The 22476-nt window shown below is 39.7% G+C and overlaps 5 protein-coding genes across 5 annotated transcripts; 3 read left to right on the top strand and 2 right to left on the bottom strand.

Moving 5' to 3' along the window:
• Window positions 1-4933: 4933 nt before the first annotated feature.
• On the bottom strand, window positions 4934-11067 carry LOC141847385 (putative methylenetetrahydrofolate reductase (NADH)). The gene is made up of 12 exons (XM_074735425.1): window positions 10824-11067; window positions 10210-10392; window positions 9833-9893; window positions 9666-9745; window positions 8323-8496; window positions 7978-8151; window positions 7805-7905; window positions 7591-7702; window positions 6534-6614; window positions 6253-6430; window positions 5655-5989; window positions 4934-5192 (listed from the first exon to the last, which is right to left on the bottom strand). Exons 1-12 carry the CDS (start codon window positions 11046-11048, stop codon window positions 5109-5111), a joined length of 1788 nt encoding a protein of 595 aa, XP_074591526.1. The 5' UTR covers window positions 11049-11067; the 3' UTR covers window positions 4934-5108.
• Window positions 11068-11997: 930 nt separating this feature from the next.
• LOC141846881 (uncharacterized) lies at window positions 11998-12636 on the top strand. Its single transcript, XM_074734902.1, has 2 exons — window positions 11998-12055; window positions 12133-12636. Exons 1-2 carry the CDS (start codon window positions 12001-12003, stop codon window positions 12393-12395), a joined length of 318 nt encoding a protein of 105 aa, XP_074591003.1. The 5' UTR covers window positions 11998-12000; the 3' UTR covers window positions 12396-12636.
• Window positions 12637-13826: 1190 nt separating this feature from the next.
• LOC141847420 (protein LURP-one-related 8-like) lies at window positions 13827-14883 on the top strand. Its single transcript, XM_074735463.1, has 2 exons — window positions 13827-14196; window positions 14302-14883. The coding sequence occupies exons 1-2, from the start codon at window positions 13948-13950 to the stop codon at window positions 14668-14670; spliced, it is 618 nt and encodes a 205-aa protein (XP_074591564.1). The 5' UTR covers window positions 13827-13947; the 3' UTR covers window positions 14671-14883.
• A 2878-nt stretch (window positions 14884-17761) lies between these two features.
• On the top strand, window positions 17762-19220 carry LOC141847419 (NAC domain-containing protein 2-like). The gene is given in 4 exon segments (XM_074735462.1): window positions 17762-18023; window positions 18099-18403; window positions 18490-18762; window positions 18765-19220. Coding segments are annotated over 4 exon segments (990 nt in total). The 5' UTR covers window positions 17762-17812; the 3' UTR covers window positions 18966-19220.
• Window positions 19221-20380: 1160 nt separating this feature from the next.
• LOC141847154 (transcription factor MYB63-like) lies at window positions 20381-21599 on the bottom strand. Its single transcript, XM_074735136.1, has 4 exons — window positions 21555-21599; window positions 21098-21465; window positions 20678-21016; window positions 20381-20597 (listed from the first exon to the last, which is right to left on the bottom strand). The coding sequence occupies exons 2-4, from the start codon at window positions 21324-21326 to the stop codon at window positions 20383-20385; spliced, it is 783 nt and encodes a 260-aa protein (XP_074591237.1). The 5' UTR covers window positions 21327-21465; window positions 21555-21599; the 3' UTR covers window positions 20381-20382.
• Between the last annotated feature and the right edge of the window lie 877 nt (window positions 21600-22476).

Genomic DNA, 22476 nt, shown 5'->3' on the forward strand with positions numbered 1-22476 from the left:
GGTGAGGACGATCTCGTACTGCCGCCCGACCACCACTCCGGCGAGCGGCACCGGTTTCTCTGCCTCCAAAATTCCTTTTTTATCATCCCGTTCATTGAGCAGGGGAATGAACTCGAAGTATGCGAAGGTGGGGATCACCGTAAAGGTCACTTTTTCCGGCGGGTTCTCGGGCTCCAAGTTCGCTCCGATCCAGCTCTCAGTGGAGCCGTAGGCGGCGGAGACCAACGGCACCGCCTCGCCGCCGGCGTAGTGCCTCAGCTTATTCGTGTACGGAAATCATCGAGCCGGTCATGATGGCGTACACGTACTTGGTGTTGGGCCACAGCTCCGGGATCAATCCGAACCAACCCAATTCCTTCAACTTCTCACATTTCTTCTTAACTTCGGACGCGAACACCGGCTCCGGCTGCCGGAGATGCTCTGCAACAGCCTTCCTCATCTCCGGCGAGGTGATCTTGGCGCTTAGCTTCCCCTGTTCGATGTCGGAGCAGAGGTCCTCCCACTTGGCTTCAAAGGCGGCAAAGGCCTGCACGATGCTGTAGGCGAAGGTGGAGCCGACGCACTCGACGTCGTGGCGGAGGAGAAGGCCCAGGAGGGTTTGCGGCGGCGGAGAAGAGGTCGCGCGAGGAGAGGAGGGGAGGCAGAGAGGGTTTGCGGCGGCGGAGAAGAGGTCGCGCGAGGAGAAAAGTGGAGGCAGAGAGGGTTTGCGGCGGCGAAGAGAAAGGTTAGGGTTTTCGGCGGAGAAAAGGTCGCGAGGAGAGGAGGGGAGGCAGAGAGGGTTTTGCGGCGTTTTTCTCCCTGGCCAGTGCGCGAGGAAGTCCACGTGGCTTCCAGCTCAACCGTCGCCCACGTTACGCCCAGCAGACGTCGCCCAGCAGAACCAAACTGTATATATATATATATATATATATATATATATATAGCATTTGATGGTCCAGTCTCACCTTCTGAGCTGCATGCCTAGCTGCCTCTGGCTGCATCTCCCATTGCTGCAAGCCCCAAGTCTGTCACCATCACTTTCTCATGGTTAAACACATCTGAAAGGATCTCCCTTTCCCATCCTTCCCAAGGTGCCACATTAAGACCCTGCCACTGCCAAATACGAAGTGCCTTTCCAATCCATGGCAACAAGGCACGGGGGAAGTAAACAGTGAACTCCACTCCACCCCACCGTCCATCTATCTATTCATCGATCCATGATTAACTAGCAGTTCTCCATCCGCATACATGTTATGATCCTACAAGAACCAGTAAAAGTCCAGTCAAAGTGGCAGTACACGCACCACCCTCTGGCCCCCTGCCTGCCCCTGTCATCAATGCAAATTGCAATGCCTCCCTCTTGCAACTTTTGGACACTAGCTCCACCTCCTTAGATCTCCCTGTCCCTGAATCCACCCATTTCTGATCAGTTTCTTCCTCATCTGCTCTACTTTTCTTCCCATCACCTGCCCTTGCGTCGCTTTCACTTCTTTTTTCTTTCACTCCCATCAGTTAATTACATGTACGCCTATCTATCTCATCGTCCTTTAGTTTAGCCTTTTGAGACGTCTGACTTCTCTCCCCAATCCTTCTGAAAAAAAAAAAAAAAACTTTCAGTACCTCTCCATGTTTATCACACCTCGCTTGATTGATTACCCCCTTTGAGTTTGTTTTTGCTTGGCTCCTCGGGTCGCCTTTGATTTCTTTCATCTTCTCCATCGTTGATAATCTTGCTGATAATTTTTATGCGTTTTTATGGATCTTTTTCTTTTTTGGCCTTGCAAGTGAAGTGATGGTGTATTCCACTCTCACCTTCATGTCTGCAGTCTGTTAGTTCATAGTTTCTTATTATGTAATTACTTTTCCATTTCTCCTTGCCTTGATGTCGTGCAGTTTGTGAAGAGCATAAGTTAGGGTTTCAGTGGTGGAGACTGGGAACTGAAGAACTTCTGCAATACAAACCCTGTGAGATCGTCTACTTGTGTTTAATTCTTCCGATTTGTGCAGTAGTCTCTCTAAACACTAGTCTTAACAGGTGATCAATATTTTGTTTGCCATTTATTTTTTTTCTCCTCTAATTTCCAGAATAAATTTACTATTTTTTCGGTTACTAATAATTAATTACATTGATCTTTGTAGTGATTTCTTGACTTAGACTCAGTTAAATATAATGTTTCGTTAACAAACTTCTTGTGCCTTCAAAAAAGGCAACACACACACACCTTAAACGCTTATAAAGATGGTAATATTTGCATTAAACATAGAAAAGCGGGATTTAATACTAATATTTGATTCTCGAGACGTTGTGCTTTGTGATATATATTTTTGACTGCAAACGTATAAAACAGTTGTTTTTGTGATTTGTTAGACACGTTGTTCTCTGTCATCTTCCTCTGAAATTCTACTAATAAGTTAAAATTAAATTAAGTTTCAGAAATAATTACAGGAACGATCACCGTGAATATGATATATCTTTCTAGATTGGCATAACAATGCAATAGGAAGGATGTGTTTGTTTTTAGCTTGTTTTATCCTTGGAATGTTGGCAGACACATTAGATTGAGATTTCTCTAGTAGATATTCTTTACAAAAACAACAAAAAAGTTGATCTTGACTCTTATTTTGCTAGCTTCGTCACTCTTCTTCTAAGGAATAGTTATTACAGATCCAAATTTTAGTGATTTTTAGATATAACTTGCATGAGGAACATCATTCTGCTTCGATAATTTGTGCAATGCAAATACAAAGAATGGTAGTTTATGATGTCCCAATCTTTTGTGTTGGCAAAAGTTGTTGAATGGTTATGCTTGAGAGAGCTTCCTTCAGTCCACTCATGGATGGTTATGGAGTTTGAATCAGCTGCCGACTCATTCATTCAAACACTCAGTGGATGATAAGCAAAAGTTCTGGTTTAATCCTGAAGAAGAAGAAGAAGAAGAAAGGCTTCGGATTGCAGCTACTATGTGAATGATTGAATGAAGCGGGAGACTATTCTAACTCAATCCTTTCTTTGCTTGGACTGAAGGGAGCTCCCTCTTTCTCATCTTTTAATCATATACAGTAAATAGTGTTATATTTCTAGACTGAGGTGTGAACATTTAAAATCCGAGACAGATATACTAAATCGAGTTGAAAAAATATAGTTTAATTATTTACTTGTTTAGTTTGATAAAATTATCAGGTTTGATTTCATTTTTTTTACAAATCATTAAAATCAGGTTAAACTGCTACTAAGGCTTTTATGGTAGTTTATATGTTTATGGAGACAAGTTTGTAATTGTTTTTTTAGGTTTTTATTACATTTATTCATCGATGCAATCTATAAATCACGATAAGTTATTGTTTTTGTTATTCTCAATGATAATCTTAACTTGAAAAAATGGTTTTTAACTTTTTGGTTTATATATACAACTTTTGATTTGGTTTGTGATTCAATGGAAACAAATTCTCTTTTGCGTTAGTGTTTATTTTTTTGTTAAATTATAGATTGAATATGTCATCACTACATGATTCGTGATTGGAACTTGTGTTTCATTTTCTTTATTATTAATTGAATTAACACTTCAAGTGCCCTTATTTTTAGCATTTGAATGACCTTGGAACTTGCAAATCTTCTTCCCATGGTGAGTTTGCATCGGCAGCTTGCTGACTTAATTAACCAGTAATGCGCAAAAGTTTCCTGGAAACAAGTAAAACCTGCACCTGAGGAATTATTTTAAACCAACTCCACTACTGCATGTAGTAGTGTACTCCAGATCTGTATAAAAAAGAAAACAAAAAAAACTTTAAATTATTAATTCTACATGCTCGTGCATCAGCAGTCGTATTAAAATACACTTTGTTGCAGATCCACTATCATGTAAATGAATTGTCATTAGTGATGCATGCACTATATGGTTCTTTTACAGTTGGGTAATTGCATGTTTAATGCCTTGACTGCTCGTTATAATTTGATGAGCATTTAAATAATATTTTTTTTAGTTTTTTAGTTTTGTTTGTCATCATGGGCATATAAGAAAAGTTTCTCAAGACCAGGAAGACTTGGCAGTGAGATTGAAGTGCAGGGAGGCAATGAGGGGCAGTGTTGTGCTTGGTATTAACGGAGGGCGTTTTCAAAGGGTGGTCCCTTGCCCTTCACCTCGATGCATGGAACTAGCTGTTGAACGTAGGGAACGTATTAAAGAAGGGAAGTCTACCTGATGCATGCCTTCTCTCTCTCTCTCTCTTTCTCTCTGATGAAGAACTTTCTATATTTGGGATGCCTTTCATCACTTTGGTGGTTTCCTAGTTTCTATTCAGTGATAGGCCATGTGTGAACCCCCCCTGTATTTTATTATATACTTGCATTTGTTTGTAGTTACAGATATTGCAGTTGATTGTCGGATACCCTTCATTGGACTGTTTGTTTGTATCCTCTTCTCTAAGTTAGACTGTACTTTCACTTCAAATAAGAGGGTCCTGGACTTCGAATATTGTCAAATGGAATACATGAATCGTCATGGCTGGTAGATGGTTGTAGGTTTTCTTACTATTTTAAGATTGGCCACATGGATCACAAGTTTAAGGTTGGTTTAGGGCTTCAATAGCTGGTGCTAAGATTCATGCTGCTTGTTCCGCTCATAAAATCTTACTGAAAAGAGCTGAGTACCTGAAACAAAAACCAATCCCCAATGCTTGGGAGGGACGACCAATTGGAATCATCAGAAATTCTACTTTGGCATAGCTTAATTAGTGCAACGCTGGAGGTTATTTTCTTTGAAAATATTAGTCAAATTTTCTCCCCCAGCGGAGCTCTGTTTTGCTTTTTCGTTAGTTTAGATATTGCATTAGGCTGTCAATAGCCGATGTGAAGAACATGGAATAGACATGTCGCTAATTCTAATCAGAATGTATCGTTTTCATAAGGTTGTTCAGCAACATATAGGAATTTTCAGTTAAATGGGCATGTTTCAGGTTGAAAAAAAAACATCAAATTGCATAAGTAATTGGCATACAGAAAAATAGAGCAGCATCAGTAAGGCAGACTAGTACAAGAGATGAATTCTTTAAAAACACGGCGATGCATCGCAGCGGTCTGCAACTTCATCTCTAACGAAGTATTATAACTAAAAGCGAAGAACTGAATCATTTCATAGGTCCTTGAAAGCAGCAAAGATATCGCCATGAACGTAATCATTGTCGACGAGGCTAACCAAGAAGTAACTTTTTTGCACCTGCAAATTCAGATGTAATGATAAATATGATGCAAAGAAATTGAACATGATATCGAAGAAAGCCCTATTGTGGCATAATTAACAAATGCATAAATGTTTAGAAAAAGCTTATAATTTCGGAATAATGTTATCGAAGAGATTCACTACACATCCTAGGGTACACTGATCATAATGTCACAATATAATGCACGGACACATTCTTTATGTTAAGGAAAAAATACCTGAATATTGCCTCTTCTATTAGTGTAAATTAGAGACAAATCTTCACCTAGATAGCAAAAGTTTTTTTTCTTCAAATTTTTATAATTGTTGTTAGATTCTAAGTAAATCATGATCAACTTGAGACGTATTTATACTCAATTATTTTATTTTTATAATTCTCCAGACTAAATAATATCCTAATTATGTATAAATAGATTAAGAAAAAAGAAAACTTCAAATCCACCAAGATCACGAGGTTACCTGTGTAAGTACCTCCCTCGATGGATCATCCTCAGGGAACAAACAGGCCCATCCTCTCGTCCAAATCTCAAAAGCTTCATCCTTCCAAATCATGAAGCTAGCAGGATCGACTACAGTTGGCTGGATAATCTCCTTTCCAGGGAAAACCCCCCAAGTGACAGCATTGACTGCATTTAGCATGCAATTGGAGACACACTCACCTTCTTTGCTCACAGCTACGTACGTGATGGATGGCAAGGCCTTACAATTCTCAGTGATGGCGATTAATTTGTCTTTGGAACAAAAGAATTCAACGTAGGCTTTCTGGTAAATATATCCTCCCGGTCCACCCCATCCTACCGAATAAAACGACAGCAAGTTGAGCAATTAAAACTGATAAGACAAGTGTGCAAATTCCTCAGACATGAAACTAATTAGTTACGCAAATTGATCAACTGGGTTGGGAATGAGTCTCATGTAAAAAGCAGATAAGAAATGAATCTAAAGATAAATGCATAGATTGAACTCATTCATCACGATTTAAGCTTTAGGGATCAGCAATCAAACAGTCACCCAATCACATTTAACATGCACAGCAAAATGACATCCTTCAACTCACCTACTGCAGGAGAATCAGATTTCTCTCCATTGACAGCAGGTTGGCTGTTTATGGTAAGAAAGCCCCTCAAGTTAACCTGTGATAGTTGCTCGTCAATTATCTTTGTCTCTGGTTGAAGCCCATCTAATTCTGACCATGGGCTGCTTCTAAGTTTTCCTTGACAGAATTTCATAAATCTCTGGCATGTGAATCATAGAAATGTTAGTACATTTATCAACTCAGTTCGAGGAAGCCTACTCTTTCAAATAATCATTATGCATACTAAAGAAACAGAAAACCACCTCATTGACATCACCCACAGATTTCAATGGTGTTGCCCATTCCTCATGAAGTTTCTTGTCTCGTGCACGCAGACGCATAAACTATTGATGGAATCACAGTAATATCATAAAATTGGTTCAGTAGAAGAAACATTTTGATAAAATCATTAAACATTTTCATAATCAAAATTTATGGAGGGACCACATTAAACCATTTAATTTGGCAAATATCAAAGCTTAGCAAAAGAGTGTTTTAAGTAAGTTATTAGCAACTCATCAATTCTCTTTGCAACTTATTATCACCAACCAGAGATGATTAAAATGCAAATAGATGACCATGAAGAAAACATAAATTTCATGATTCCTGCAACTTTAGTAATAATTATATATGTTAATTTAAGAAAGATAAATTTAGTTGGATGTGGCAAATGCATGCTGTGCCCTTTAAAGATAGAGGACTAATTGGAACAAATATGTTTCATGATAAACAACAAAACGGGGAAAAATATTCTGAGGTTGAGAAATAAAAGAAACCTAAAAGGAATTCAAAATCATGTTAATAACCAATTTTCAGATTATGTTAATCAGAAACCAAGACGACTGAATGAATTTTTTTTTTATCAGAAATGGAACAATAGGACGAAAATAGTTCATGATCAGTGCGAGGATAGAAACTTGAAAAAGGCTCAGAAACAATGTTTTTAAATTCCAGAGCAGACTGGCCATTTCAACCAGTTGAACAGTGAACAGTCAAAAATTGGTTCAGTTGGATAGAAAAACTGGGTGTTATCCCATATTGGAACCAAGAAAGGTAAAGAAAAGGGGGAATAAAGACAGAGTGGAGATGGTTATCATATTACATAAAACTCGAAATACGAAATCAGAAATATCATATTGTATAAGAATTATCTGATTAGCAAATATCCATTCATTATCAGGATGTCAGTGTTATTCGCATCATGTATGTTAACTAATCAAACAACATGGTCACAACATCAATAAGAATAAAACCGTAATTTGAAAACACTAGAATGTCACTTAGGGAGCTAGAGATAGGAACATAAGATAATGCAATCACCTGATAATCAGTTAAAGCTCCATATGATGGATTTTTAGAATCACCCCATCTCCCATGTGGATATTGATCCCATCCAACAGTCCTTGAAATGTAACTTTTTGGACGGTTGGCCCTGTTTAGTTTATCAACCAAAGTTGAGGATCTGATAATCTAAGGAACATCTAAATCCACACTACAAAATTTTTAATTTGCAAATTTCAAGACAAAAACATACCAGAAAATAGGCCGAACATCTTCCTTGGAACGGAAAACATTTGTTGGACGTCTCCAAGGTAACGATCTCGAAATCTTAGACTCTTCTATTAAACCAAGATTCTGAATATATGTATTATTAGTCAAACATCCAATGAAACATCAACAAACATGGATTTTAAAGAAAATGACAACCATCAATATGGCCAAAGCAGACTTCTCCATGTTTAGAGTGTAGAGATGCAATGTTTTGATTCCATGATTTAAAATCTTCTTGCACATTTCAGTCCCTAAATGGATACCATATGCCCTGACAGCTTCTTCATTGTCTTTAATAGGATCCAATGCAGCTGTAATCTCAGGTGGTATCTACAGAATATGTACTTTCTCAGATCATTGAGAGTACGCATCATAAAAATTGTGCACGCTCTGAAAAAGCATAACATTGTGACAGATATAATTATGTATACATATTATATTTTTCCAAATTTTCAGTCACGAAGAGTAATCACGAGAGAGTTAAATAACCAGCAAACTCACTTTAGTTTTGCAAAACCCAGTCATTCGTAAGAAGCCCTTATAGTTGTTGATTGGCATGATACCAGGTACAATTGGACAGGTTATCCCAATTTGACGACAGTCATCTACAAACTTCAGAAATGTATCTGTATCATAAAATAGCTGAGTGATTACAAGGTCTGCACCAGCATCCACCTGTTTAACAATGAGAGGAAATGTAAATTAGAGAAAGAATACTAGTAACATACTTTAGTTTAACCAATAGTCAACATATGGAGTCTAATCCAGTGACAGAATATTTTCTTTCACACAAACATGCATTTTAAAACTGGTGCATCATAAAATCCACCGATGATAACAGAAATAAGTCATATAGTAGCAAATTGAAAATAAATAACAAAGATGAATTTGCTGGAATTGTTAGAGGCATATACAATTTCTTCCATGATAAATTGTGATATACTAGAAAAGCACACCGAGATGCAACTTTTAAAATAATTTTCTAGTGATGGATTGAGTTATCCAATCGACTACAACCACTACAAAGTGCCATGAGTCAGGTTTTGAGGATTGGCTACATTTGGTGATTACCACAATAGTGATATCTTTTTAAGGTTGTATTGCTAATCACATCCAAATATCACATTAAATAAAGTTTTTGTTTTTTGCCCCTTTGCCATCTCATACCTTCAAGTCTAAGTGATACGACTTGACCCAACATATAATTATTTGGTTGTTTTTTACCATGTTGGATACCATTTTAACTAATTTTCTCTCATATTATCATCACTCGAAGTTTGGAACTATACTTAATTATGATAGTGGTATTTGTTAATCTTTTCTACTAGTACAAACCTCACCCATTGGAATTAGCATTTGCTACACTTTCTTGTACGTGTTTCTTTCCTAACTGCCAGGACATTTTTAGCCCATAATCACCAACTCTTGAGTATAGCCTAAAAAAGACACCACGATTATATTAGATCCTAGAAGTTCTTTTCCATTTTGACTGTCTATTTTGTATATATTTTTTAATGAGATATGCGTCAATATCTCTTGTGGAAAATGTTATTCTATCTAGAAGACATTTAAGGAAAGTAGGTTGAACATAAATATTATTTTAATGATTCATCCCATGCAATGGTGAAAGATTGTGGGTTGAATATATTGTTGGAGTATTACGTGAACGACTAATCTATCAATTAAATGGAAGAATATAGATCACCATAAAGAATCCCTCAAGATTGAGCACATATATTGATGCAAAACTGAAAATCATATCAAAAATAGTTGTCAAGGCATTCTTAATTAGTCACAATCAAGTTGTAGAATTAATCATGTTCAAGATAATAATGATGAGGAACCTTTCTCTTCAAATAAGCAAGATCACTGTTATAGGCTTCCAACGTAGCACCTTCATCTCCTATCATATCAGGATGAGCCTCTAAAATGGAAGATGTATTTAGGAATAACATTCATGGTCAATATGAATAACTAAATAGCAGTTGGATTGAGATTCTTCTAAGTTGACCTGGATACCCAGCAACAGTGATACCAAAATAATCTCCATACTTAGCTCGAATATGCTGCACCTGCAAGCCAATTGCAAAATACATCCATTAACACGATAAAAAAAAGTGCCTAAAATAAGATAAACTTTCGATTACAAATACTCAGTCGCTAAAGAAACAAAACTATTACTTTCATTGGTCATGGAGAGCATAGCCCACATATTTAGTTATGTATATTTCAAAAGGACAATTTACAAAATTAGTATATATTATGTTCAGTGTTCAATCAGTGAAGATAAAATTGATAAAGAGGACTCTCAGCAAAGGCCACTGGCAAAGCTATGAAAATCCCCATAAATGAAGCCAAAAGACATAAAATGTAAGAAAAAAGTTATACCAGATCAAGGGCGCATGCAAATCCACCAGACACTTGAACAAACTTATCTTGACCATGGGGAGGATCCCCCCTGAGTGCCAGGACATTTTGAATGCCATTGGCCTTGATGGTATTCAGAGCATGGTCAATCTTCTCCACTGGCATATTCGTGCACGTTAAGTGCATCATAGTTTCCACGCAGACCTGCAAAAGGAAGTTCATAGAACAGCAAGCAGAATTGTGTTCTCAAAATATGCCTTCGAGCTGATGGATTTGGAACTATCGGGTCATAAATTTTGTACCAGTAAATTCATGAAAATGTTCTTCCTTAGAATTAATGCACCATGAGAAATATGAAATCACACGAAGTTAATCATTACAACGGAAATTTCAAACTCCAGGACTGCAAGCCATCAAAGTTCAAAAAGGGAAGAGTAGATGTAATGTGACGATAAAATTCGACCATGAGCAATCCAGAAAACAGCAAAGGTTCGAGCCACAAGTGCTACTAACGAAATGACCTCGATACCGAGCTACAAATGAACTAGATCCATGAGGATCCAATCAAGAAGATACACCGACACGGCAAGGAAAGAGGAGGCCGCGTTCCAGAAGAGGCGACGGCAATGGCATACCATGTTCTGCATCCTATTGGCGATGTCTATGGTGAGATCGGCGGTGGATCCGCCGAAGCGCCTGCAGGTGATGTCGCAGAAGGAGGGGTTGTGGGCGACCATGCGATCGATGCGCTCGAAGAGGTTCTCCACGCCTTCCTCCGTCTTCGGGGGGAAGAACTCGAAGGAGAACACCGTCCGACCATCTCCCTCCGCCGCCGAACGTATCTTGTCAACCACCTTCATCGTCGCTCCTCCTCCTCCACTCTCCTCCCCGGATGTCGTCGTCGCTCGATTGCCTCCTTTTTTTTATACACGCACGAATTGAAATTTTCGCTTCGAGTTCGGGTTCGGGTCTCTGTCACTCACCAACCCAAAACCAACCACCAACGTTTACTTCGGCGGATGGATTCGGTTTAGACTCAGTCACTCAAGAGAAGAAAAGAAAGACTCACCTGCCTCACCTACTCCCGTCGAGTTGCAACAAAATATGATTTCTTTTCCAGCTCGCTTTAATTGTAACACATTGACACGCGTGATCTGGCGTATTCGAATACAGGCGAAATACTGACAAAATCTAAAATCAATATCAATTCTTGGTATGACAAAATTGAGCCAACCACAAAATTTCCAAGTCTGTCTCACTCACCTTACCTAACACTAAAGCCATTAACATGAATTCTCCACAAGTATTCGGCATGCTTCAAGCTTTATCTTCAACAAAAGATCAGAGCCACAGTTTGTGGCGAACAAAGACAAAGAAATCTGTTACTCTTACTGGTTAGTAATACAATATTCTCCTCCTTTGGACCATGTTTCCTAGTGCTTTTCTCTCCGTAATTCTCTGAAAAGTAGACAGGAGTTTTGTCGGTTGAGCCACTCGATTTGGTTTAGTTAAAAGACCAAACTTTTGGGTTCACTTTTTTTTTTCTGTTGGTAAAACTAGTGAAATAGACATAGAACTAGCATCATATGAATCAACAGTCTTGTTGTTCTCTTCACTGTAATTATTTTGGTTTTAGCTTGGAATTACTTGACGCCGAGAAAAGAAAAGTATTACAGGTCCGAATTTTATGAACTCACGAATCACGATGACACAATCGAGCATCAATCATCCCTAATGTATCCAAATCGACCATAAAAAGAACCAAAAAGAAGGCACAACGCCAGAACTCTCTACTTTGTTTGTCTGACAACCATGGCCAACCTCATGGTAACACTATCAATCATCCTCATCGCTTTCCTCAACAGAGGTAGGCAATTTAAAGTCTGACGTCATCATTTATCTTCCAAGACCATGATGGCGATCCTTATCGCATGGTGTGTGCAGGATTAGTCTTCTCCACGATTGCCGCCGTTGAGTACACGCCGGCGGTGAGGGAGACGGAGCACCGATACCTGGAGGCCGATGATCGCCGGATGCTGGCGGAGCCGTTCCAGCTCTGCCTCGACTGCCGGTGCTGCGCAGCCGACAACACGAGCAACTGCTCGACGATGCCGTGCTGCTTCGGTATCGACTGCAACCTACCGGAAAAGCCGTTAGGGGTCTGCGCCTTCGTTCCCAAAACCTGCAACTGCACCTCTTGCCGATGACTGCTCTTCTTCCATGCCAGTTTAATTTGTGCGCATGCAAAGGAGGAGAAGAAGATAAATAAATAACTTTCAGCAGCTCGATCGATATTTAAATATATATACACATGATCATGGTATAGAATTCTCGTTTTTGGAACTGACGAAGCAGAAATTTCCAGCTTTTCTTAATTTTCATTTGCTATTTTGTTAATCAATTCAATCTTCTCTCTGCTTTGGAGAGGAAAGTGTGTTTTAACTTATATCGGACGTGAGAAGATCCCAAATTTGCCTAGAGGAAAGTGTGTTTTAACTTATATCGGACGTGAGAAGATCCCAAATTTGCCTTTCGGACAAATGGAGTTTTCTCAAATTTGAGGTTTGCAACGAGGACGATGGCCTTCTTTCTTCAACGTTGTCAATGGCCATTGAGTATGTCCTGCTTCAATCGGTCCTTCCTCGTCCTCCTCTATCTCTTCGCTTCCGTTCGCTTTACTCTCCGACCTACCTTATAAAATTGTGAACTTTGGAGTAAGAATACTCCTCCTCGCTGTTAGTTGGCAACTTTAGCAATGAAAGTTACTCTGGATCAACCTTTCTCTACGTGATCTCTGTTAGCGACCTTTCTAGCTAGTCAGAGAGATTAAATTGGTAAAGTATAAAAGGAAGAATGAAACAAGAGATGAAAAAAAATACAAGCAGTCCAAGTGATACCTACGAATGGCTGTCTTTTCCTACGGACTGCTCTGGAATGGTTTCAGACAGAGACGAAGTTATCTTTAAATATGCAGCAACTGCCTCAAGTCATTACTCTAGGCAAAATTATTATCTAATGGTTTGGTTTTGATTCCTACGAATGGCTCTGTCTCTTCTTTCTCCGACGTTCTCAAATTACAGGAGTGCATGATTCACCCTGAGAATTGACCAACAACTACAATTCTGTATATTGAGAATTCTGATCGATCGGTTAGCCATCAAAACCATGCTTTGATTTGCCATGTGACTGTCCCTGTATAAGTACTGTGCCCACTCAATGCAGGACCATCTTGGTAGAGAACCAAGTTAGTGTTTGATATGAACCCTTGTCTGAATGCTGCTGCGTTAAAGATCGACACCGGCATCGCCTGATAGAGTCCCTTGTCATTTCTGTCCCCTCCCCACAATGAAAGAGCTCCATCCAATGTGACCTGTTGGCCGAAGTCATATCGCTTCACCATACTTAATTGCCATTTGCTAACTACTAATTCTTCGCTAAACTAATTACAGTTGAGAAGTTTTACGTGTTCTTGTTGTTTGTGTGTTTCCCATGACTGCGTTTCCAATGTCACCACCGACTCTTATTTACCCCTTCGTCTTAAATTACACCAGTCATTTTCTCAGAGGTATTTTGGTCCGTGCGTCTTGTCTATATATCTTGGAGCTCTCTTCCAACAATAGCAAGTCGATCGAGGAGAAGAGGAGAAGTCTCTTCCAACAATAGAATAGCCAAGTTAAAGACAACAGGAGGGAGTTCTCTCACTTCGATCGAGTTTCTGACGGCCGGGTCGGATCGGAGGAACTCCAGTTCCTGCGGATCATGGCGAAGGTTCACCCCAACATGGAAGCATTTAATTGCATTGCCGACGTCGAGGTCTACAGCGACCGGAAGGATGAGAAGGTGTTGACGGTGTGGAGGAAGTCTCTACTCTTCAGTTGCAGCGGCTTCACGGTCTTTGATAACGAGGGCAATTTGGTCTTCCGAGTCGATAACTACGGATCCGGCCGTGCCGGCGAGATCGTGCTCATGGACGCCGCCGGGAAGCCCCTGCTCACCGTCCGGCGAAAGGTGTGTGATCCGCTGATTTAATTAAATTGTAGCATATATTTTTTGACAAAATTCGAGTGAATAATTGAATCATTTGATCGATCTAATGAGACTCCTCTTAACCAGAAGCTGAGTCTCGGTGAGAAGTGGAAGATATACGACGGCGAGGGCGCCGACAACCCCGTTTACTCCGTCAAGAAGCGCTACGCCAAGGCCGCACTCGCTCACGTAACAACCTGCCGGCGGCACGGCAGCGGAGGCGGCGCCCGCTACGAGGTGGAAGGGTCGTACTCCCATCGGAGCTGCACGATGTACGACGAGCATCGGCGGGCGGTTGCGGAGATCCGGCGGAAGGAGGCCGTCGGCGGGGTGAGATTCGGCGACGACGTGTACCGGCTGGTGGTGCAGGCGGCGGCTGACACGTGCTTCGCAATGGCCGTGGTCGTCGTCCTCGACCAGATGTTCGGATCCAGAGTTTCTCTGATCAAAGGCTGAGATCACCTCAATTATTTGCTTGATTTTTTTCTCAAAAAAAAAAGTTGGCATATTAAATTTTCTTCCTGCTCATGGCGTTTCCCCGAAATCCAACCGTGAGGAAGGAAGCTAAGCCATCATCAAAAATGCGTTTTTAATGACCAAAAAAAAAGTTGGTTAGAGTACAAATCAAATATATTGAGTTTATAGTAACAGCGAATTAAGTAAATTATAACCGATCTTTAATTCTTTTGTTTAAAATTTTATTAAGTTAAAGAATTTGAACGATAGATTCGAAGAATTAAAACAGTAGCTAGATCACAAAGCTCAAACCAAGGAGGTGCTTGTGTTGTTCGTCTCTTCGTGTGAGCATCGTCGTCGTTTGTGCGTCTGTTCTACCGGCTGATAAATATTATTGAGTACTATTGTACTAAAATAGTAAGTTAAATTATTATTTAATTTAAACTTTTACAAATCATGATATAATCTAAGATTGCATGTATATATAAAATTATTATTTTATTTATATGTAAATAATATTTTAATCATTTTTAAATTATTAATCATCATACTTTTAATAATATTTAATTTTAAAATTTAAAAAAAAAATTATTATGATCTGATCTTATATCCAAATCAATCAGTAGGATCATAATTCTACGAACTATGGACCAAGGCCAATAGAATCCAATAAAAACAATACCATCACTGATATTGATGTATTTTTTTTAAAATTAAATGAATAAAAATTCACATTAGCTTAAAATATCATGCTCAAAGTACTTATCCATCTATTATAAATCATTTAAATGCAGGCCCTACCGACCAATATGTATCACGTACTACATTGAATGCAGTATAAATTATAGAAAGAGACAACTATTTACGAATCAAATAATTTTCCCCTTTTTTTATATTCCGATTTTGTAGATCAGGTGGACTGGGCCGATAGAACAATAGGAAGAAGACATTAGGAACTTTATGATTGAAATAGTGATACTGAACTTTGTTTCCAACCTTAATTCTTCTACACTTATCCTTTGAAGATTAATTTCTAATCCTAAGATTTTTACATTTTTGTGGAATTGACTCTAATCCAAGTGACTTTGGTCGTTCAAATAATGGTTTTGCCTAACTAGTTCATTCAAATGGGGGCCCCTTAGCGAGAAGATATCAAATTGGATAGCTAAGATCTTACTACAATTAATTAAATAAAATTAGATTAATATTTAAGATTCAACATTGGATGACACTAAAGAATTGACAAATTGCACGAGTGCGTGGTCTTGGAAGATCCATTGACGAATATTCCAATTTGCCATTTAATTAATTTTTTAGCTTGTGGTTTATCCGATCCGATCCATAGACGGTCAAAGTGTGTGCAAAACAAAATTTTACAAGAGGAGATCTTTCTAGATTCCTTCTTGTCGTGATCAATTAATAATTAAAATAAACTAAGAACAAAAACCATTTATTATCGAGAGAAATTATAGTTTCCCTTTGAGAAAAGTGAATTACAAGATAAATTTAATATATAAAGTTGTGGTAATGAATTTATCCTTTTAGCAATATTTTCAACGTATTTATCTCTTTTAAGATGATCAAGTTTTGATAATTAAATTGTTCAACGCCGTCAAATATGAGTTATATAAATTTATTGGATTAATTGTGTCCCACACAACTCTACTCGCGACCTCTGTATTCTACTTCATATAATTAGTGTATGCTTGTTTTTTTATAAAAGGACAAGATATTTTAGTGTATATTTTTAATTTTGCTATATATTCGGACCATTTCCGAACCTTATCCGAATGGATGAGCCAATAAGGAATAAGAACGAGTCTTTTTGACTAAAGTTTAGTTGGACATGCATGCATCTACCTTTAGTCCGATTATGTACAATATGTGCACAATTAATTTCCCAATATGTTAATAAATGAATATTTATATATATGTTTTTTTTAGGCCTTATCATCCATTTTGGGAATTAAAAAATGGGATAATTAGTGGATGCCTTCATTCTTCCATGGATTGGAAGTTTAGAAATCTTTTTTTTTTATCTTCCTCAAGATATATTCTATTATTACCCCTTTCTTCTCCACTTAAATTCAAATTACCTTTATATCTTATCCTAAAAGTCCTTCGAATATCTACCTCATCAACTCTAACTTTCTACAAATTTAATACGTACATCAAGCAAAAGTCATTTTTTTTAAAGATAAAAAAATTAGTTAAAAATATTAATAAAAATGTAATCAATTTAATAAAATTATTAAATTTATTCACTCATGTTCCCTCGGTGGGTCTTATCTACTAACCACACAAATAATTTGTGTAGTAGGCAAATCAAAGGATGAAAAGTGCACCATGGCTTCCTTTTTACTTTGTAATTCACAATAACACGTGGAGGATTCATAGGGCACCTTCCTCATTTCCCTTCATTTCGATTCGTGTGCACCATATTTTCCTCCTTCTGTTCTATCCATATAATTACCATCCTTTTAATCTTATCTGCGTGCACTGCCACCACGCTTTGTTACTCGCTAATCAAGTGATTAACAACTAATGACGGATGCTCATCACCAAAAGATAAGCACTGACCACTTCGCCTTTTGAAGGATCACGTGTTGAGTGCCCATTCGTCGCCCCGATGCCCGCTGTCATGGTGATCCGACTTCTCGCTTATCCTATGTTTAACACGTGTCGAGCTACCTTCGCACGTCATTTAATAACCAGCAGGGCATTTTCGGGATTCCGTGTTGCAACATCGCTACGTGGATAACGACGACGTCTCTTGTCGTTTAGTGCTTTGGCGCCGTCGAAGTTAACACGCGCCGCGCGTCCGTCCGATCTGGAGGGGTCCGTCATGATCGGGCGGTTGGAAGGGATCGCTGGGCGACAATCATCAAGCGGCCTCAGATGTCGACGCGTGTCAGTCAGAGAGGTCAAATGCGACGTCATTAGTTCGTCGTCTTCCGCTGAATTCCTCCGCCGCCCACGACAAAGCAGCTAATGCCACGTATGTCCCTGCTCGCTACGCGACAAAATCCCACCTTGTTATAACCGCGCCGAGACGTTCCTCTTCCAAAAATTTCAACTCTTTCTTCTACTACTTCGTCTTCCTCCTCCACTTTCTCCTCTTCCCCTGTTTCTCTCTGTTTCAATGGCTTTCTCACTGGAAACGGAGCAAAAGCCTGCCCTTCCCATGTCGTCCAACCCATCATCAATGCTGCTTCCACCGGGTTTCCGTTTCCACCCCACTGACGAGGAGCTCATCCTCCACTACCTCGCTAAGCGCGCATCCGCGCTGCCGTGCCCGGTGTCGATCATCGCCGAGGTCGACATCTACAAGTTTGACCCATGGGACCTCCCAGGTTTCCGTCCGCAACCACAATTAGCTCCGCCTCTGATTTTCCACATCATCTTCTCACTGAATTGATTCATTTCAGCCAAAGCGTGGTTTGGGGAGAAGGAGTGGTACTTCTTCACCCCGAGGGACCGGAAGTACCCGAACGGCCTCCGGCCCAACCGCGCCGCCGGGAAGGGTTACTGGAAGGCGACCGGAACTGACAAGCCGATCGCGTCGAGCAAGGGAAATGAGAACATTGGAGTCAAGAAGGCGCTGGTTTTCTACACCGGGAAGCCGCCCAAGGGGACCAAAACCGATTGGATCATGCACGAGTACCGTCTCGCTCACGCGCACAAGAAGAAGAGCAACAATTGCAGGGCTATGAAACTCCATGACTCCATGAGGGTAATCTTGAATTAATACAAAATCTCTGAAAAAAAAACCTTGATCGATAAGAAGCTGATTACTGATGGGATCATGAATGATTTCAGCTGGACGATTGGGTGCTCTGCAGAATCTACAAGAAGTCCAACACGCAGGAAGCCGAGAAAGAGTCATCATCCTCAGCAGAGGATGTGGATGTCTCCATCACCGCAAGTCCTCCAAGAACAACAACGTTACTACGTGATAGCATTCTGAACCTACCCAAATCTTACTCTTTATCGGAGCTGCTGAGCGTCGTCGACTACCCGGAGATCTCGCAGTTACTGGAACACCCCTACGACGCGCTCGGTTTGTGGAGCAACTCATTCAGCCAAGATGCAGCAGCAGCAGCAGCAGCAGCTTTCTAATCGAAACAGACCCCTCTGTTTTAATAACAGAGAACAACAACAACTCGCTGAAGCGCCCGTTCAGAACCAATCACTGGTTCCAAGAAGAACTTAAAATTTCACCTGCAGAAAAGAAACCAAGAACAGAAACTAATTTAAATTTGCAAGTCATGGTGCCCGTCTATCACTTGGGCTAAAGCTGTGAAGCCTAAAGAGTAAGAACAGAGCACCCCAACGTCGATTCCAAGACCACTAAATTTAACTTGTTTTGCAGAGTTCCTCGATGGAACTGTAGTAGATAATGAATTAGTTAAACAGAGTTTGGGAAAAAGATTGTGATGCTCTCTCCAGTATGATTCCAAAGACCTGTGGATCATCTTAGGATTCTGTTGTTGGATATGAATTCTACTAAAAATTATTGAATCTTTTCTCCTATCTCGTTGATGGTCACCAGGAGATTTATCCAAAGCATTATATGATTAAAAAAAACTAATGATGGATCCATAATAGCACTAATCCATCTAACCAAGCATGCTTGAACAAACAAACTGTAAGCTTAAGAGTAAACAGAGTTTAATGTTCAAAAACAAAACTTGTTTATGTTCTATGGATAACTTTAGATTGCATGATGATCAGCTAAGAAATGAGAAAAACTTCCTGATTGGAGACAGAAGCTTATGTTTCTTAGTTAATTATTCCAACTTCTCCTGTTAAATTATTCCCCTCTGCCCCACTAATCATCAGACTGAACAAGCCGATTAAATTATCAAACTGTTCCAGCGCATGCTGGAGAAGATAACGCTTAGGTGACCGAGCGATGAGTTGGAGCACATGATGAGTTCAGTCTTCGCTGAGCTTTATATGCACTGCGCATTGAATGTTTGATGACAAGTCAAGGATAGGATTAGGTTCCGTACTCATGGCGTGGCCCTGTCGTCCTAAAGAACATGGGAGTCTGCTAAGATAGCAACGTCAGCTTTTTGCAGGATGCCCACCGTCGAGCTGAACATTCAACAGTGTAGCTACTAATGATAAGGCGATGAATCACTATTCTGTACGTTTTTTTGCAAGTTGTTTTAAGACATTTTAGAATAAGTTAGACCTCCCTTCCATCCAATCATGAAGAAGGGGAGCTTTGTTCAAGTTCAGGATCATAGTGATCCAAGATTATAAGTTTGTAGTGATCCGCAGAAGAAAAAATAAATAAATAAAGAGTAGATTATCCACTATGGCGCACCAAACATTTGAAGTCAATGCCAACGTTTTCAAGGAGATTCATGACAGCTAACCGAACAAAAATGATGCAAGAAGATAGCTGCAGCCTTCTAGAAAATTGGAACATAGTCGATGAGTTACTGCAGAAACTACTTCGTTAAAAGAAACATTCACAAGGGAGCAAAGCATGTTCTAGATCTGATAAGAAAAACTACTTTGACTTCGATCACCATGTTTCTAGCTAAACTTTGGCCATCTTATGCAATAATGTCCCACCAACCTCACGGTTCTCTAATCTCTTTTGCTCACCATCTGATCTCAGAGTGCAATTCTTGCATTTTTTTTTCTTCTTCCTCTCTCGTAGCAGTTCTCTCGTAGCTAAACTTTGGCCCCTTTATGTTATGTCGCTCCGACTCCTAAGAAATCAATGAAGAGGACACTGTTCTTCCTGTCACCATCTGTTTCAGTTTCGCCATGCAACTGTGCATAGTCAGTAGCAAGATCAACAGTGGCTGAGCCTTCTGAACTCACATCAGAATTCCCCAGTTGGTCTCCCATTTGTGCCCGAACGCCATTGCAGACATTCTCAGACTCACCAGATTTCTCTTCGGAGCCTGATCAGTACACAAAATTAAAGATTAAGCTATCGGAAAAAAAAAAGGAAATTTTTGATGACCATATTGCTTAAACATACCCAACGATAACTGAAATTGTCGCCTATAGTTGATGATGCTGGATGATTCCCCACTCCATGCATGGTTTCCAGTACTGCTCATGAACTCCCCGGCGAGGAGGGAGGATTTCTTGCTCCTGTAGCCATTGCATTGCGCTCTCTGTCTTCGCGCCGTGATCACATGCCACTGGTTCTTCACAGCATTGTCAGTTCTCCCTGGGAAATGCCTCGCAATCTGTGCCCATTTGTTCCCATAGACCCTGTGCAAAGCAAGCAGCTTTTCTTCTTCCTCAGGACTGAAGGCTCTTCGGTTGATCTTGGGATCCAATTGATTGAACCACCTCAATCTGCAACTCTTCCCTGATTCATAGGATTTAATCAAAATGAATGAATCGTGAACAGCTATAAAAGTTTTTGTTTTTTCCCTTCCTTTCCTGTTACCTGATCTGCCTGGAAGCTTCTCCGCGATCAAATTCCAGTTCTGGGGACCAAATTGAGCAACAAGCTCCTTGAGTTTGGCATCCTCCGATGGCTTCCAATGGCCTCTCACGTAGACCTTGGCCTGCTCAGTCTCGTGAACTATCTCAAGTGGATAAGAAGGAGCCGGCGGCGGTGGCGGAGAAGAACGTAATCCCAACTCCGTTACAGAATCTTGCAACCGGTTACTCATTGTCCGAACAAAAACGAAGTGATTTCGATCAACAAGGAGTGATTTTGAAATTTCTCCCGCGCAGATTTCGCCGTAAAACTCGTTCTAAACGCATCAAAAAGGGATCTTTCTTCCTGATTCAAGCCCTTCGACTCCCGCTCTGAGGAAAACCCCGAGGATCGATCTCAAACGAGAACCACAAAAAAGCAAGAAAGTTACACAAAAAAATCAAAAGAAAGAAACCCCCACGCTTCTCTCTCTGTCATTCTGATCCCTCGTGTGGGCGGATGATCTCTTTGCTTTCATTTCCTCCTCCCTCCTCTCGCTTTGTCTTCTTCTAATTCTCCTCCTCCTTTCCCAACTCATCACCTACCCCGCCTCGAACCCATGGCGCCTCTTTAAACAAACTCCTCGACAGTTACCGAAATGAATCGTAACGGACGCAGTGCTGCGTGTTGTGCTCTTGTTGTTTGGGAAAACTGCATCAGCCGCCGCGATTGGTTTCCAAAACTTGGTGCGACGGTGATCTTTACGAGATATTAAAGCGGCAATAAATGGAGAATATACACGCCTTCTCCTACAACCTTCTAAAAGCCTTTTGAATACGGTCCTTTTAGAAAGTTTTGATTTGATTTTTTTTCTTGCTGTAATTGGTCGCTTTTGCCCAAATAAAACTCTATCAATATCATTAATAAATAAATTTTGATCATTTCAAAAAAAAAATTGTTTTTTAGAATATAGATACGTGGTATCCTAGAATGCTCCCATTTCTATTGTTAGTTGGATAGACAAGAGTAAATATTTGTATGATCCAGTCAATAACTTCTAATCTTTAATAATGACGTTAACAATTTTGAAGATAAGGATCTCAACTAATCTAGATATATGACATATATCTAACTTGATTAAGTTAATCATCATTGTCTTTGTCTCGGCCATTTAATTATTTGTTCCAACTATTTTGTATCCTACGGTTAACCACTTGCTTGTGTTTTGTCAATTTTCATATTTGCAAATTAACTTCTATTATAAAATTCATAAATCTTTTCATATGAATAACAATCTTACCATAAGCTTGTTTATATAATCTATCATGTTATTTTTTGTCCTCGGATATCTTTTATACTATCTTTCACCCTAGTAAACTGCCCGTAATATTTCTCAAACCCAA

This window comes from Curcuma longa, chromosome 16, assembly GCF_044706935.1.
Source record: "Curcuma longa cultivar G26 ecotype Majalengka, Jawa Barat chromosome 16, ITB_CL_G26_1.1, whole genome shotgun sequence".
Lineage (NCBI taxonomy): Eukaryota > Viridiplantae > Streptophyta > Magnoliopsida > Zingiberales > Zingiberaceae > Curcuma > Curcuma longa.

Coding starts and splice junctions, on each gene's coding strand:
- LOC141847385 (XM_074735425.1), bottom strand. CDS start 11,048: ATGAAGGTGGTTGACAAGATACGTTCGGCGGCGGAGGGAGATGGTCGG. Junction 8,152..8,322: donor CTGGGTTTTGCAAAACTAAA/GTGAGTTTGCTG, acceptor CATATTCTGTAG/ATACCACCTGAGATTACAGC. Junction 7,703..7,804: donor GATGTTCGGCCTATTTTCTG/GTATGTTTTTGT, acceptor TAAACTAAACAG/GGCCAACCGTCCAAAAAGTT.
- LOC141846881 (XM_074734902.1), top strand. CDS start 12,001: ATGGCCAACCTCATGGTAACACTATCAATCATCCTCATCGCTTTCCTC. Junction 12,056..12,132: donor CATCGCTTTCCTCAACAGAG/GTAGGCAATTTA, acceptor TGGTGTGTGCAG/GATTAGTCTTCTCCACGATT.
- LOC141847420 (XM_074735463.1), top strand. CDS start 13,948: ATGGCGAAGGTTCACCCCAACATGGAAGCATTTAATTGCATTGCCGAC. Junction 14,197..14,301: donor TGCTCACCGTCCGGCGAAAG/GTGTGTGATCCG, acceptor CCTCTTAACCAG/AAGCTGAGTCTCGGTGAGAA.
- LOC141847154 (XM_074735136.1), bottom strand. CDS start 21,326: ATGAGTAACCGGTTGCAAGATTCTGTAACGGAGTTGGGATTACGTTCT. Junction 21,017..21,097: donor GAAGCTTCCAGGCAGATCAG/GTAACAGGAAAG, acceptor CCTATGAATCAG/GGAAGAGTTGCAGATTGAGG. Junction 20,598..20,677: donor ACAATTTCAGTTATCGTTGG/GTATGTTTAAGC, acceptor TGTACTGATCAG/GCTCCGAAGAGAAATCTGGT.